Below are 15,496 nucleotides of genomic sequence, written 5' to 3' on the forward strand. Positions count from 1 at the left end.
TCGACAGGACTTACCAATCCACCTCCCACAAAGCAGAAAACCACAGCTAGAGAAAGACCTGTGATGACACTTTAAAAAAAAAGAGTGATATTAAAGAAAACAGCGTCTTCCATAAGGTTCAGTGTGTTTTGATTTATACCTCTGCCCTTTCTGCTGCCCTTTCTTTCTGCTGACATTCCTCAAATACAATCAGCACCATTATAGGAATTGGCACTGTCAAATATTTTAAAATTATGGAAAATCTGTAATAGACAAATCATTAATTTTCCAAAGTCCACTTGCAGCATGCCTGCCAGATGCAAAAAGGTACTGAATTGACATATCCAGGGGACAGAGCAGAAGAAGGCAACATGGAGTGTGTGCACACGCACTCAGACAAACACACACACACACACACACACACACACACACACACACACACACACACACACACGCTGAGAATAAGAGCACTCCTAGGAACATGTAGTAGTTTATCCAAGGAGCAAGGAATATCTCTTACAAAGAGATGAATGAGTAAATTCTATGACTTTGGAATAAACAGGTGTAATCAGAACTGAAGAGAAACAAACAAAAAAGTCCAAGCTACTTGTGTGATGCCCCCCAACTCCCAACTATTAGAAATGGCACATACCTAAAGTTGGCTTATGTAATTTTTATTATTTTCCAGGAGCGGGGGTGGGGGGTAGGAGAGAACAGATTTATTCCTAAATTTTGGACAACTGTTCACTGATAAAGCCATTACAGTAATTGCACTGGATCTGTTTATTAATTTGTCACAATTAAGTCAATACGAGCTTTACTAATGTCCTATTACTTGATTAGTTTTGAAAGTGATTATCTTAAGAACTCGACTTAATTGGAAGCCTCTCAATTTACAAGGTACATTAAACTCTCAGTTGCATCTTAAAATTATTCAACGCATGCCGGTCAATTACCAGTAATCACTGTTTTGTACAAATGTTCCATAAAAACTGTGGCATGGCATGACAAAGAGGGAGAGTGCTGTTTAATTAATAATGTTAAACTCCCACTGACATTTTCCAGATAAAAGGGCAACAGGAGCATTCACAGAGTCTTCCAGAATGGGGTCTCCTGCTCAAGACTGCAGAAGGGAACACGGGCCACTCTCCATCTCACAAATGAGGGTAACTTGTCATGACTGTGAAATCACCAAACCGCACTGCCTGTGCCCATGGCCCAGCTGCTCACTGAACTCCAGATTCATAAATTACAATTAATTCTTATGATTGCCCCATCATGTCTTCTTCTCCACTTAATAAGAGACTGTGATGAACTATTATTCATCCCATTTTCCAGAACAGATCAACTGAAGGTTTTACTGCACAAGCAGAAGACACTGTGCACTTAACGCACCAACGAGACAAGGCAGGACTTTAAAAAATTATTGGCTGAAGTCTAAGTATTTAATGCCACGCTTTCAACTTCCCCTCAAAAGATTCAATGCATTCATCCAGTTGAATATTTACAATGATTAACAATCATAAGGGCCGATAAAATACCTGTATGCCTTGTGTAATTTTCAAATATCTTTTCAAACTACTTCATAAACTTTTGCATTTTATTAATTGGAAATTGGAAAGGCTTGCGCCACACTCACAATCTAGTCTTGAGATCAATCACAGGAAAATTGACTGGTAGCTCATTAAAAGCCTGGAGAAGTCAATTCCTTTGAAAGCAGATTCTACTGCTGGTCTGTCAAGGTGCTGTAGGAATTTATGTGTTGTGGCTTGTCCGTAATCTAAGCTCTACACATATCATAAATTTAAAACAGCCAAGGCTGATTTGCTAGCAATTGTGTGAATGACTTGCTAGCAATTGTGTGAATGTGTGAACACAGTGAACTAAGCAGAAGCTGTGAAACACCAGCTCTATAGAGTTGAATACTGTTGAGTTCTTGGAACTCAGGCACACATGACTGTCATTATATGACATTTCCTGGAGATATATAGTATATTATATAAATATTTATGTGTAATTTATATTTAATTATGAAATATAAATACCATTAAATATATGTGCATGTTTAAATACTACAATTAAAGAAGAGGCCACACATAACAATCTACTTCCTTGTGTTTTAAACCAAGTTTCTATGTGCTTGAGAGGTAAAGAAGGCTTCTTTAGTTGACATCCAGCCTCTCGGTGAATATACTTTTGAAAGGTGTTTAAGTAAGCTTGACATGAACTGTGTCTAAACTGTCTAGCACCTCTGCTAAATGTTTACACTATACACTTTAAGCACTCATACTTATCCTTAAGCTATAGGCCCTTTGGAAGTACATAAAACATTTACAAATAACTAATTCTTGGTTGAGTACACCACCAAGTAAACCACTGCTTTTTTTTTTTTTTTTTTTTCACATGTCAATTTTCTGCCCCTGTGGTCCTGGAAGACTAGCAGGTGTCTGTAGGGATGGGGATTCAGTCATGAGGGAAGCTGAGATTCAGAAGAAATGAGGACCTCCAAGCCGGTGCTCAGAGGCAGATAGGGTCTGCTGTTTCCCCTAGAGACTAAATGACACTTTAAAATCCAACTTGTGTTCAGACTGTGTGTTCCTCTCCATCAAGGAGGCTGCCCGCAAAGCACACTGAAACCAGGCATCTCTATCCTTAGGTCCACTTGTGATAAACAAATGCCTTTATTTTGGTTAAGCTTCTGAATGCCTGGCAGAGATGCAGCGAGTCACAGATCAGTGAGAGGATTAGCTGACCTCATGGAGATTTTGGCTCCCTCTTTCTCATCTAGACCGAGGAGGAAGGGCCTTGGCTCTGTTTGGGCCCTTTCTCCCAGGTTCCTTGCTGCTCATAATAAGGTCCCCTTGCCTGAAGCTCCAACTATGTTTTTCTGAAAGTGGCTTTGCTTTTAAACAGTTACCCTGAGGTTCTTAATTAAATTTAATTAAAAATAACTTTCCTTTTTCTCTCTGCTAGGATGGGTCAAATCCATGTTGTTTTTACACTGAACTTAAGGAAAAAAAAAAAAAAAGAGAGAGAGAGAGAGAGAGAGAGAGAGAGAGAGAGAGAGTGAGTATGGAAGAGGTACGTAACGTACATGACAAGTAAAACCATTTCAAAAAAAAAAATCAATATTTGGAAATAACTACTTTATAAAAAAGAAACCAAAAAATGCTTAAAGGTAAATGGAAACTTTGCATAAGTACTAATGGAGACATATTAGCCACAGCCACAAAATATGTCCCCTTTTCCCACACAGTGGAGATGGCTGCCTTGCTGAGCAGCTCTGAAATGCTAGTTTCTACCAGCTACTGCGGCTGAGACATTTCATATCATAATGGTTGTTTTCAGAGTCTGGTCCTGGACCAACAGCAGCCGCTTCTGAATCAGCCTGAAGCTGGTTAGAAAAGCAGGTTATGGAACCTCACCGAAAAGCCACGAGCCGCAGGGTGGGGCATATGGTATGCAGGTGCTTGAACAAGCTTTCAAGGCCACACACACTGAAATTTGAAAAGTTTGTTTCTATTAAAGTTGGGTTTTTATGCGCTCATTTTCTTGTATTTGTGTATTTCAGTAGTTAAATCAACTACCTGTGTATAGAGAAAAAGACTTCAAAGGCCTCCTGAGACTGGAGGCAACGCTACCCTAACCCTTAGCTGAATATTCCCGCCCTTAAGCACAGGGACCCTATCGTGCATCTGTTTAAGCAGATGGGACAGTGGATGATTGAGGCAGATTTAAAATTTCTCTCAAGTTATTCTAAAACACTGGGGAAGCTGAGAATCACTAACATAAAGTGACTGTGTTCGACAACAGAATTAGCATAACCTATTAACTAGGAAATAGGTCTGTGTGAGTATTTATGGCCGGAACACACACCTTCTCAGCAATTAGATTTGTACCATAGCAATTAGGCAAGAGGTAGTGTGTTGGACCTGGGAAAAGAACCTAACACTTACTGACTCAAACTCACTTTAAATTAGCAATGCTGATTAATAGAGACAATTGAAAAATAAATAAGAATTGAGGTAATAAATTCAGTCTGGGACCTCATATGCCAGACCTAAAATAACAATAACAGATATTAAGAGCTTGAGCATGGAGTAGTGTGTCATGCCCCATGGACCACACAGAGAGCCTCTGTATAAAACCAGACCCTTTCCTGGTTAAGGGAAGGAGAATGCACCTCACCCAGGGATGCTGGGTGCTTGAGAACTGGAGACTATCATAAAAGACCATCACCACCAATTTAATTCTGGCTGCACACTATGTGACTGGAGAGGGGGGAAAAAAAAGAGAATTCCTCAGCCCTTCTCCTTAGTTCTTATGTGGGCTTTTTTGCTAGATGTAGGAACTCCATTAATACGAGAGTGGTGGACAGGAAAAAGAGCATTCAAGTTTCAATTAATCTTTTTTTTTTTTTCCTAAAGATAAGTCAGAAACACCAACTAAAGCAAGATGCTTCATATCTTTCAGACAGAACCGTTAAGGTGCAAAGGACTGGCAAGAGAAATGGTCTTGGGCTAGGAAAGTCGACTCCAGGAATCCACCGAGATGCCAGGAGGGGAGGAAATACTAGTTGGGGGAAAGGCATAAGCCCACGAGTTTAGGCTCATTCCGGCACCAAATTCCATTCTCTGGCGACTAATGCCATTCTTTTCCCTTTGTACGTGGAGGGCACCCTCTCCCCAAAGAATCATTGTGGGTTGTTTTATATAGGAAAGGACAGGCCAACTGGCCCTTCTGCAGGCAACTGTGCCTTGGGAAGTTCAGCTTGAAATAATTAAGATGCCAACTCAGTATTGTTTGAAATGGTGTGTCCTTCAGTACCTCACTTTCTATGCCATTTCTATGTGTACCATGACCCTTAATACCGAGGGCAAGGCCGTATGTTAGGAATGAACCCAGTGTGCCTTTGTTTCATATTACTCTGCAATATTTTTCTTAGGTATGAACCGGACTGCCACAAAAAAATATTTTGAGTTCATCATTACTGCTGTTATTTTAGATTTAGTTACGAAATGACAAGCAAGAGAATTTTAAGAAAATGGCCCAGTGTTTTAAAGCCATAGGGGAAGTGCCAATAAATACTAGTTTTAACTATGACAAACTAGCAGCTAGAAAGAGGTGGCCCATTTTAAATTTTTCCCCCTTTGAGAGAGGTTACTTTTACAAAATTGTTCCTGGTAAAGCAATTCTCTGCTTAAAGTTGTAATTCCTAAAAGAAAGAAAGAAAGAAAGAAAGAAAGAAAGAAAGAAAGAAAGAAAGAAAGAAAGAAAGAAAGAAAAAGAATACTCTTTAGTTGGGAATGCAGTTCGCCTGGGAGGGTGCTTGCAGGTGTGCTGTGGCTGAGCTGTAACTCAGTGGGGTGGAGCTAGGAGGATCAGAAGCTCAAGGTCACCCTTGGTGACATGGGCAGTTTGAGGCCAGCTTCATATATGAAACTCCCAACTACAAGAGAAGAAAAGAACCCCTTTACGTGGCTGGTATGTTAATTACTATAATCAATTATTCCAGGAAAGTGGGCTTCTTAATTAGAGACCTTAAGTTTTTGTTTCAGAGCATGGAATACGGGGTACTCTTCAAATGATATCAAAGTATGGACTGACTCTACTCTCCAATTAAATGAAGAATGTCTGAATTGTTTGGGAACAAAGTATTCCAAAGGCCAACAGGATGACCCAGGAGCCAATGCTATGTATAACCCCAACAAAGTCCCACTAAGAGAAAGAAACACAGCCTCTGACATGTCCAAGCCTCATACAGCCTTTCTGCCCCTCACCTCACTTATTCCTTCCACTGCTCTCCATAGAAATCCTTTTATATAACTGAGTTCTGTGACAAGGGTAGAACAAAACTGGCCGTGCTCCTGACCAATAGCTTACTGACTTCCTCCCCTCCCCGTTTCTCCTATACACTGGCAGTTGTGTGCTGTGCAGGACCAAACCTTGGTGGTACAACTTGTACCCTGTACATCGCTTTAAAGATTTTTGAGTAAGGCTGTTTTGCATTTTTCTGGAGGGTAGCAATAGCTGAGTGAATTAGATAGATAAAAGATAAAAATCTAGACTAATAAAATACTCAATGGGAGAAGAGATAAACCCAAAAAAGGAGGTCAACTTAAGACACTTAGAAAAATTCACTCTCTGGAGTTGGGAGATCTTGTCTTTGAGTTCCTAAAGGATCCACGAAACACGAGTGTGGCATGAACTGACGGACGAAGCTTTGAGCTTAGATCACTGGTGTAAAACACCGCAGGGTAATGAAACACTATGCTGTCTGGTAAGACACTAGGAAGTCATTAAACCACCTTGCTCTCCTTCCACTCAGAAAAAACTTATTGATATTCTTAATCTCGATCCAACGAAATTAAACCATAGAACTGTATTCTGCCTCATTTTAAAGACACAGTGCACTTCCTTCAAGTTTAAAACCGGAAACTAAAACATATAATAATGTTGAGATATATAAATCAACTACCAAGTAAAATCATAGTGAGACATTAAAAAATGTTTTAAAATTATTTAGGCCACTAAGCAGTCTCCTCTGGTTTGTCTATTGAAGCTCCCGACAATAATGTGTATGCAATTTTATACCACTCAAGTGTTACTCAGGAACTCAGTCTGGGGGTTATCAGCATTCATACAGGATAATCTTCCTTTGTTAGAAAATGTTAAGCTATGTATTATTCCTAATTAAGTCCCTTTTCAGGCAAGGAAATTTATTATTTAATTATAAGAAGACAAACTACAATGCAACTCACAGTACAGTCTGGGCTTTGTCAGGTAATTAAGAGTGGGCAGGTAAAGCTTTGCCAAGCAGGGGGAAATCCAGTGGAGGGAGCTGCACCTCATTCACTGCCTTGCTGACTAATGAGATTCTAAGCAGAACAGTCAGGTCCCAGCACATCCCCTGATGTCGAGCAATAAAAACACACACTGCGGAGAGTCCCACTAACTTAATACGCCAACCCCGAAAACGTCAGTTCAGAAAATCCAGAAAGAGAAAGAAGTGATAATGCAATATAGCTAAAACTAACTCATTTATCAAGAGAGACAGAATAATTATTAGGAATGCCCGGACTGTATGTCTGGTGATAGAAATGAATAATGGGTGCATTAACTACATTATTTTAAATTAAAAATGCACTTTAGAAAACCAAAAATCTAATAGAAGTCTTCTCAACACCTAAGCTTGAATTATGCCCAGAAATAAAGAAACGGTAAAATGCTTGATTCCACAAACCACATAGGTGAGTTTTCTGTGCAAGCTGGAGAAAAAGAAATACACAGGGGCCCTTGCTAATAGTAGTAATGAGATCAGACATCAAACTTTGACATTTTGTCATTAAGGAAACTGAGTTATACAAAAATCTAATCTACTAGCAAGGCATTGGCTTTGGTTTGGCGGAGACCTTGTATGGCTGGTGTCGCCTCCTTCCACAGTGCTACTGGGGAGGCAGGCAGGTTACTCTTATTCACTCTTTAACACCTTAGCTATCTAATGACTACTAGCTATAAAATTACAACTCCAGCAAACTCACAACTTAAAATTCAGCTCTTGAATTAAGGATTTGTTATAGGTACAAAAAAAAAAAAAAAAAAAAAAAAAAAAAAAAAAAGGGACCTCCCCCCATCCTAGCACAGTTTGGGACACAGTTCCCAAGAAAGCATAGAAGTAAATGAGGTTCTCTACATATTTTTTTTCAGCTTACATAAGTAAAGAAATTCAATTTGGCCTATTGGTATTTTGGCTCCAAATATATAAACCTTCTCAATTCAAATCACTGCTTGTTTTAAATTCAACCCAGTAAGCAGTTATCTCGGCTTGGCAAAAAACTATCCTATGTTTGTAAATTACAAATGTGAGCATACAACAGCTCATACAAAATATATATTCTGCTTTAACAACCAGGTTGTGAATCCTGAGGGAATGGCTCTGCCTCTTCAGTATCCTCTTCAGTAGAACGAAGTCAACAGAAAAATCTTCCCAAGATTTAGAAGGGAGCAACATCATGGCAGAGACACAAAGAAATGCTTATTTCTGTCACAGAAGAAGTAAGGAAACAAATAACCTGGATATTAGAGGAATTTGCACAAGCAATAGCAATAGGTGTACATCGTTGTGGATGCTGACAAAGAGCAGTATACCTCTTTTCAGACTTGGGAAGGAAACGCCGCGTTATAGCAACACAGCCCTCGTTCACCGCTGGCTTCAGCATAGCTCTTGCTGAGTTTCGAAGCCAGGCAGCAGTGACTACCTGTTCTTTTCTACAAAGTGCCTTCAACCTCCACGCACCAGCCATTCCCCATGCACATATCTTGGGCATCCTATAAATTTCACAAACATCCTCTTGTTTGTGAGAAGATACTTGAGAAAATCTGATTTTGCTGGACCCAATTCCCCTACTTCTCCTTTAAAACATTTACTAGTGACAGCCTTTAAAAGTTAAAAAAACTCCATCCATGCCAGCTCTCCCCATTTCCTTGGGCCTCAGCGTGAGAACCCAGACTCAAAGGAAATAGCACATTTGTAAAATAACAGCAACCACACTGTGAACGTGTGCGTGCTACAGGGACATCTGAATTTCAGAAAATTTTTTTACTATGATAACTCAAGCTTTTAAGCTGGAAAGCGAGTGGATCTAACTAATGTGTTTGGCTAGACAGATGAACAGGAGGCTCCTATGATTTTGCCAATGCTTGTTTTGTAAATTTTGGGTGTGTCACTGTTGTGTGGTAAACAGGAGTGGATAAAATATTTGATAGTGACAATAGCAGCACCTATCTAAGTTGGCAAAAAGCCAAAACAACAAATCAACAAAAAGATGGACCTATCAGCTGCCAGATGATTACATAATATCCTTTTGGCTTAAAGGAAAACACTGGAAGTATATAAATGACAGCAATCATTTTTAACAACCATATACAATTGTTTTATAATCTTTGAAGCAAGGTCCTAATGTAAAATATTGTTAAATATAAGGATGGTTTTATGAAAAATCTGAATGCTTCAGTTAAAGAATTCTTGACCAGAATACACACACACACACACACACACACACACACACACACAATTCACAATTTAAAAAGTATTCCTTTGAGTACTGAAAAATATTTCCATAGTGCACTAAAAGCAGGAAAAATCCACATTACTATTAGAAATAAACATGAAATAGAGTAAAGTTATAAAATTTACAATTATTTCAAGAGATATCACACCCAATTAAATGTTACAATATATGCCATTATGTATATAATTATATAAGCTATAATATATGCAAAATGTAATATATGCAAATCAACATACGCAAAAAAAAAAAAGTAAGCCCATCTTTTCCTGCTGTTAGAAAGTCTTTTGTTCAACTGCACAAAGTCACAGTAGTGGCTCCAATGAATCTTGGAGTAAAAGTTAGAGCCATCTATTACTGTAGGATCTTTAAAAACAAGCCTACAGGTCTTAGGTAGACTCAAATGGCACATTCCAGTTTTAGAAACTCGATATATTTGGTTTTCTGAGGAACATACATTTTATCAGGAGAGGTCCAGGTTGATCAAAATCTTAAGTCTGTGAACCTGGGAAGGTTCACCAAAAAAACTACTGACCTAGCCAACCTTTCAGTTTATAAACAAGCCTAAAAGAATTTAAAGAGATGGCTCCAAACAAAATGCCGAAGAAGCTGGAGAAAAGGCAGAAGCAGGTCTCTTGGTAAGCAATTAGTACACTGCTATGCTCTCATATCAGCATCCTCTGAGGGCAGGGGGAGGGGGAATGAGCTAACTGAACAGTGTTTTGGGGACTAGATTTTAGTGAAGGTAAGGAAACAGTTTCTTAGTCAGAAAGTTCCTATAAATACCAAGTCTGAGGATATGGGAGGTAATAGAGACAGTCTACACAAGCCAAATACAAGAGGCATTCAAATGAATGAATGAATGAATGAATGAAGCCACTGCAGGCCAAGTTTAGAGGCAGCCTGCCTTGAGATCCTGCAGAACATGGAAAGACAAGGCAAGCTTACAGATATGGCCTCAGGCGCCCTGGTGGGGAAAACAAATCCTGAGATGTCACACTATTTGGCAGATAAAATAGCTCCATTTAATACAGCCCCACAGTGTGACTTTCTCTTCTTCTGCCTCAACATACCCAACCTGCCTCATATGCAGACACAAAGATTCACTTATCAACAGGTTAGGCGTAATTTCAAAGTCTATATAGGTAATTTGTGAATAAAAACAAATCCCAGGATTTTGAGGATTTTTTTTCCCACTACAGGAAAAAAGAAAGCAATCAAACAACAATTAATTTCCATGATTTTTCATGACTAAGTTGGGGCTAAAATGTCACCAAGATAAGTACTTTTGTGTTCTAGTTCTGTCAGGCCCCTTTCTGCTCCTTGCAGTGTTTCTAGGGCAAGTAAAGCATCTCTGTGGACGCGTGTCACTGTGCACTTACACATCTCTGTACATACTCTATCGCTGTCATTTACTTAGTGTCTGGCCTGAGAGATTCCTAATTTCTCTGTGACTCTAGTTCCATATGAAGAAAATGGAGAATCAATAGGAACGACTATTGAGCTCCTCTGAGGGTTATATGTGTCACATCTGTAAAGAACCTATCACATTTTATGTTGATTGTAACGATGACCATCATCATCATCACATCAGTAGCCAAAAAGGCCCATATGCTGTCAGTAACTTTTGAGTAGCAGTGTTAACAAAACGATTTAATGGATAAACTATTAAAACTACCACGAAAGCCCAACTCATGCCCCATGGGGGAACGCTAGAATGTATTTGCTTGTTTGGTTTCTTGTTATTCGGTTATTATTAAAGGAGATGGAATCCTAAGGTCTTAGCTTGCCAGTTTTCTCTATGTAAAGCAGCTGGTTGATGCCAATGGACCAGTCCCATTCACTCTGTTCAACTGTGGACTGGAAGTTGCAGCTGCTCCCAGCCTCAGGTATTCAGATGTATCAGCCCCCAGCCCTTGTTAAAGGTCTGATTGGTGTAAGTGTGATTTCTCTGCAACATCTCCATCTCCAATAGTTTAAACAAAGTAAGCAGTGCTAGGGATTTGTTTAAGTGAAACGCTTTCCTGATAACCAAAAAGGTGAGATGCTTTTGGCATTCATGGAATGGGTCAGTATCTTAGCAAAGTATCTTTCTGTGTTAGACTGTAGAAGTAACACAAGAGCCCTATAGTTCAGAGAGCGTCTGCTCAAGTCGGCTCGGCACGATTCCGTTAGGACCACATTAGCTCATGGCAGGAGCCCATCGGAAGCCACAGGACACCGAAAGGCCAGGTGCTCCCAACACAGTCTTAAGACCCTCAGCTGAGGTCCGCGGTCAGCATCGCACATGTAATTAACCATCTCATGAGGCCGTAATCTCAGATAAAGTATGTTGTTGAAAATGAAGACTTTTACCTTTTCATATTCAGCAGTGCCCAAGGTATTCCAGAGGGAGTATGAAATGCAGGTAGCAATTTTACCCCAAGTTCCACTGCTTTCTTTCGAAATATCTGAAAAGTCAAACAATTACGTAAGCTGCTATTGCAAGTAAAACACAACGCTCTCCACTCTTACTCATATTTAGCACTTTACTTTGCAACTCAGTCTGAAAGAGCAACTAAGGGAGTGTGCGCTGATCCAAGGGCCATGGCACTATGAGGGTTCTTATGTGCAACCCTGATTATACCTTAGTATCAGGAGGGTATGAAGGTAGCACAATTCAGACACATGGGTATCACTCCCTCCATCTTAGTTTCTAGTTTTGAGTCTACTGCCGCAGGCATTTGGAAGGATCATTGACAAGAGGTGATTTCTACATGCATGCCAGGAGATGAATTCACTGTTTTTAAATAGCATTTCTTAGATTTAGATGCAGAAGACCTACCCTAGGTGCAGTTATGTAGTACGGCACAGATTAAAAAAAAAGAAGAAGAAGAAGTTTTAGAAAGACACACTGAAGCTCTTGCAGTTTTAACTGTTTATGATATTAAATGAAAGAGGTAAAAATTAAATCAGGTGCAGATCCTACCCAGGGCGCAGTAGAGAGATGATTTACATACACACATAGAACCTGGATAAATTAAGAGTGGGGCATGACCAAATCTTACAGGTGTTCAGCGCAATCTGAGAGGCCTGACTGTGGAGATGGAGTGCTACAACACCGAGCTGGGGCTGAAGAGAGAATGAGGAGAGGTGTGAGGAGTGGCTGTGGTCCCCACCTGCGGGACCAGTCTAGCATCGGTGCATGCATGAGGAGCCTGCGGGATAAATAGCTGGTTTGACCAAATGGGTACATGGGCAGGCAGGGTGCTGTCCACAGCCTAGGATCCACAGAGTCATGGATAATCATGAATGTGAGAGTAAGATTTTGTTTGTTTGTTTGTTTGTTAAAACAACGAAGTGTTTGAAAGCAAATTCAACTGAGCTGGATTGTGTTTTAGGTAGGTTGATCAGATGACATCTGTTCAGCCAGTAGTTCAAATAAAAAGTACTGGCAGATTTTTGAAGGGAGGCCAGCTGCCCACCTTCCCTGTAGCAGCGATGTATGACACCGAACTGGCACCTGACCCTCACCTTCAGACTGTCTGATTGAGCCTGGTGAACCGTTTCCTCCTAGTTTCTCCTCAAATATGGAAAAAGCTGTACGGATAGCAGAGAATGACAATGAGGTCCTCCCTCCACCAATGGGTGAGCACTGGCCACAGGGCTTATCAAGGACACCTTCTGTGTCTTCCCCAGAGAGAATGGCTCCTTACAATTCCTATTCCAAGACCCGAGCCTTGTTAAAGACAGACCCAAGGACTTGGGCCCCACAGAGAACAGTCAGTCACCTTTATGCTAACAGGAGACCACCAAATGGATGCTGCTTTTTCAGACTCTGGGTCTCATTTAATAATGGAAGTTAGAAAGAAATGAGCTTCAAGTGAAAACCCTGGCAATAAACGGAGGCAAACTAATATATATCATATATAAATAAAGGTACATACATTTGTAGTATACAGAAAAAAAAAATAGAGGCCGTTTCCCCAACAAATGATCAATTGTCATCAAAAGAGACAATTTACTGCAACAGTAGTACATGGAAAGACAACAGCAGCAGCAGCAGCAGCAGCAGCAGCAGCAGCAGCAGCAGCAACAACAACCAGTCCACGGCTTCATTCTTCCTTCCCGCTGTATTATCCTGGGAATTCCAGGTTGTCTTCTGTGGTAAGGAATTACACCACCACTGCCTGGCCATCTGTGGACTTTCTGGTTTGCACCCAACTTTTAAAACTCTTAATTAACTTCTTTTCAAGACAGTTACATAAGCTAGAAGTCAAACTATGCAATTAAAACACCATCTTGGATATAAGCATATGGCTCAGGCTTTGAAGGCACAGTGCCTGGGTTTGAATCTCTGCTGTGCTGTTTTAAGTTGATTCATCTTGGCCCAACTGCTTAATCTCTCTGTGCCCGAGCTCCCTTGCTGAGAAAAATGCAGATAACAGCAGCATTTGCTTTTGGAAAGTTATCGAAAGAAATAAACAGGTTATTCCATTTATGAGCCGAAGAACAAATAGTGTTCCCTCTATACCTTAGGTGTGGTTTTGATGATCATAGTAACATACATCCTCAAGGACTTACCATTGTTGCTGTCTGGGGCTGTTTCTTTAGATAATTCTGTTTTGGTCAGAATTATACTTCCTACCTCCAAGGCTCACTTTTGAGCTCAAGTGCTAAGTCCACCATTCTCGCTGCCTAATCCCATCCCCAAGCTCCTATTCTTTCCTTTCAGTCCTCCAAACACATAACGGTTTGGGTATCTTGCTGTTTTCTGAAACTTAATCTGTCCCACACTGAGTTAATAATTGAATATCCCTGATCAACTTGCCTAGTTCCATTGCTGAGGATGGGAAGCGCGTCCCTTGGACTTGGAGTTCGATTTATTAACCTTCAGCCACCACAGGGTGTACCAGGGTTAATTCTGAAGTGTCCTGTGTACAGCTTCTTTGAAGACTAGCCTAGGCCACGTCCTCACCATCACATAAAATAAAACGGATGATTAAGAAAAGTTTTCCTCCCTTAGCCACCAGTATTTCTCATTTCCATTAAGCTGTAGAATTTTAACATTTTTGTTTAAGAAACCATAGTGATTTGGGCTGTTCTACCAATCTTTTTTTTAACAGTTCCCATGACTTAGGCTTGTCTGTCGTCTTTGTTCCCTCAATGGATGCTCTGGCTGTCGCTTGTGAGACTTCATAGTTTCTAATTTTGTTCGGGTTCTCATAGTGTTTGTATCTTTATTTAGTCACTTCTCTCATTTTGCTGCCTCCTTTGAGTCCATCAATTCCATTCACTCTCCAAAGCTCAAGTCAATTCTCAACTGCAAGATCTTGGCCTTCCATGAATGCCAACTCTGACAGCTCGTATCACACAGTGCCGTGTTTGCCACGGTGTGGGTCTCTACATGCTTTCTTGTACTTTCATGTCACCTAATAATTTTCTTTCAGAGAGTAGAAAGATTTCAATTTTCCCTCACTCCTCGTTTTATAGTCAGTGCAAATTCATCATTTTGCATTTAGATTTGTTGACACCAGCACAGAATTCATATGCGTTAGTAGGTAGAAAGATAGCTTTGTTCTCAGGTAGTGGCTAGGAAAATGGTGACTTGCCAGCTCAGATGCTGACCTCCATGGTGCCTGCTCTCTGCAAGCCCAGCTTATCCTCATCTCTGAGCCTATTTAAATAGCCCTCTTAAGAGACTTCTTCCAAACATCCCCTCCCAGAGTTGCTCATCTGCCTTCAGCATTTATCACACTGCCTCATGTGCTTCTGTACCACCACTTATCACATTATAATTACTTATTTGCTCTCCTGTTTGGGGTTTTGACAACCCCATTAGATATTAGCATGAGAAGAAATGTAATGAAACGAGACACACCACCACACCAATACCACAGGAGCTGGAATCCAAAGTGCCCATTCAATAGACGAAGAAATGAACCAAAGGTTGACTTAGTGCCTGAGGCACAGAGATAAGACACCACGGATTGTACACTGCTCACATGTGGTCCAACACATTGCATCTGTTTGTTAATGTCATCAAATAATTATCTCAGGGATTCTGGCATCTCAACCCTGGATGTAATTAGCAGAGAATTACAAAACAGTTTTGTAGAAAAACATTAATTATCCCGTTGATGCTTTCAGTAATAAATGATAACTCAATTCCAATCCCATTGTTATTTCATACTATTTAAATTTTTTTTTACTTTAAAAATTTATTTTCTTAGGCATGAATATTTTGCTTGTAGTTTGTAAGTGGTCCACACATGGGCAGCGTTGTCAGAAGCTACAAGAGGGTGTCAGATCCCCTGGAGCTGGAGTTACAGACTCCAGTTGTAGGTGCTTGGAATCAAACCTTGGTTCTCTGGAAGAGCAGCCAGTGTTCCTAACTGCTGAGTCATCTTTCTAGGCCTCCTTTCATTTAAAGAAAAGCTACTTGAAAGAGAAATCCAGACTCTGAAAGA

General features: G+C 40.2%; 1 protein-coding gene across 4 annotated transcripts in view; it reads right to left on the reverse strand.

Annotated features, from left to right (window-relative positions):
- Man1a1 (mannosidase alpha class 1A member 1) overlaps positions 1 to 15,496 on the reverse strand; it is a 178,943-nt gene that overhangs the window by 59,967 nt on the left and 103,480 nt on the right. For all 4 annotated transcript variants that reach the window (XM_051164419.1, XM_051164420.1, XM_051164421.1 and 1 more), the window contains one exon: positions 11,403 to 11,497. In XM_051164419.1, coding sequence (XP_051020376.1) covers positions 11,403 to 11,497 — 95 coding nt within the window. The remainder of the gene's footprint in view (positions 1 to 11,402; positions 11,498 to 15,496) is intronic.

The sequence above is a fragment of the Acomys russatus genome, chromosome 21 (assembly GCF_903995435.1).
Source record: "Acomys russatus chromosome 21, mAcoRus1.1, whole genome shotgun sequence".
Lineage (NCBI taxonomy): Eukaryota > Metazoa > Chordata > Mammalia > Rodentia > Muridae > Acomys > Acomys russatus.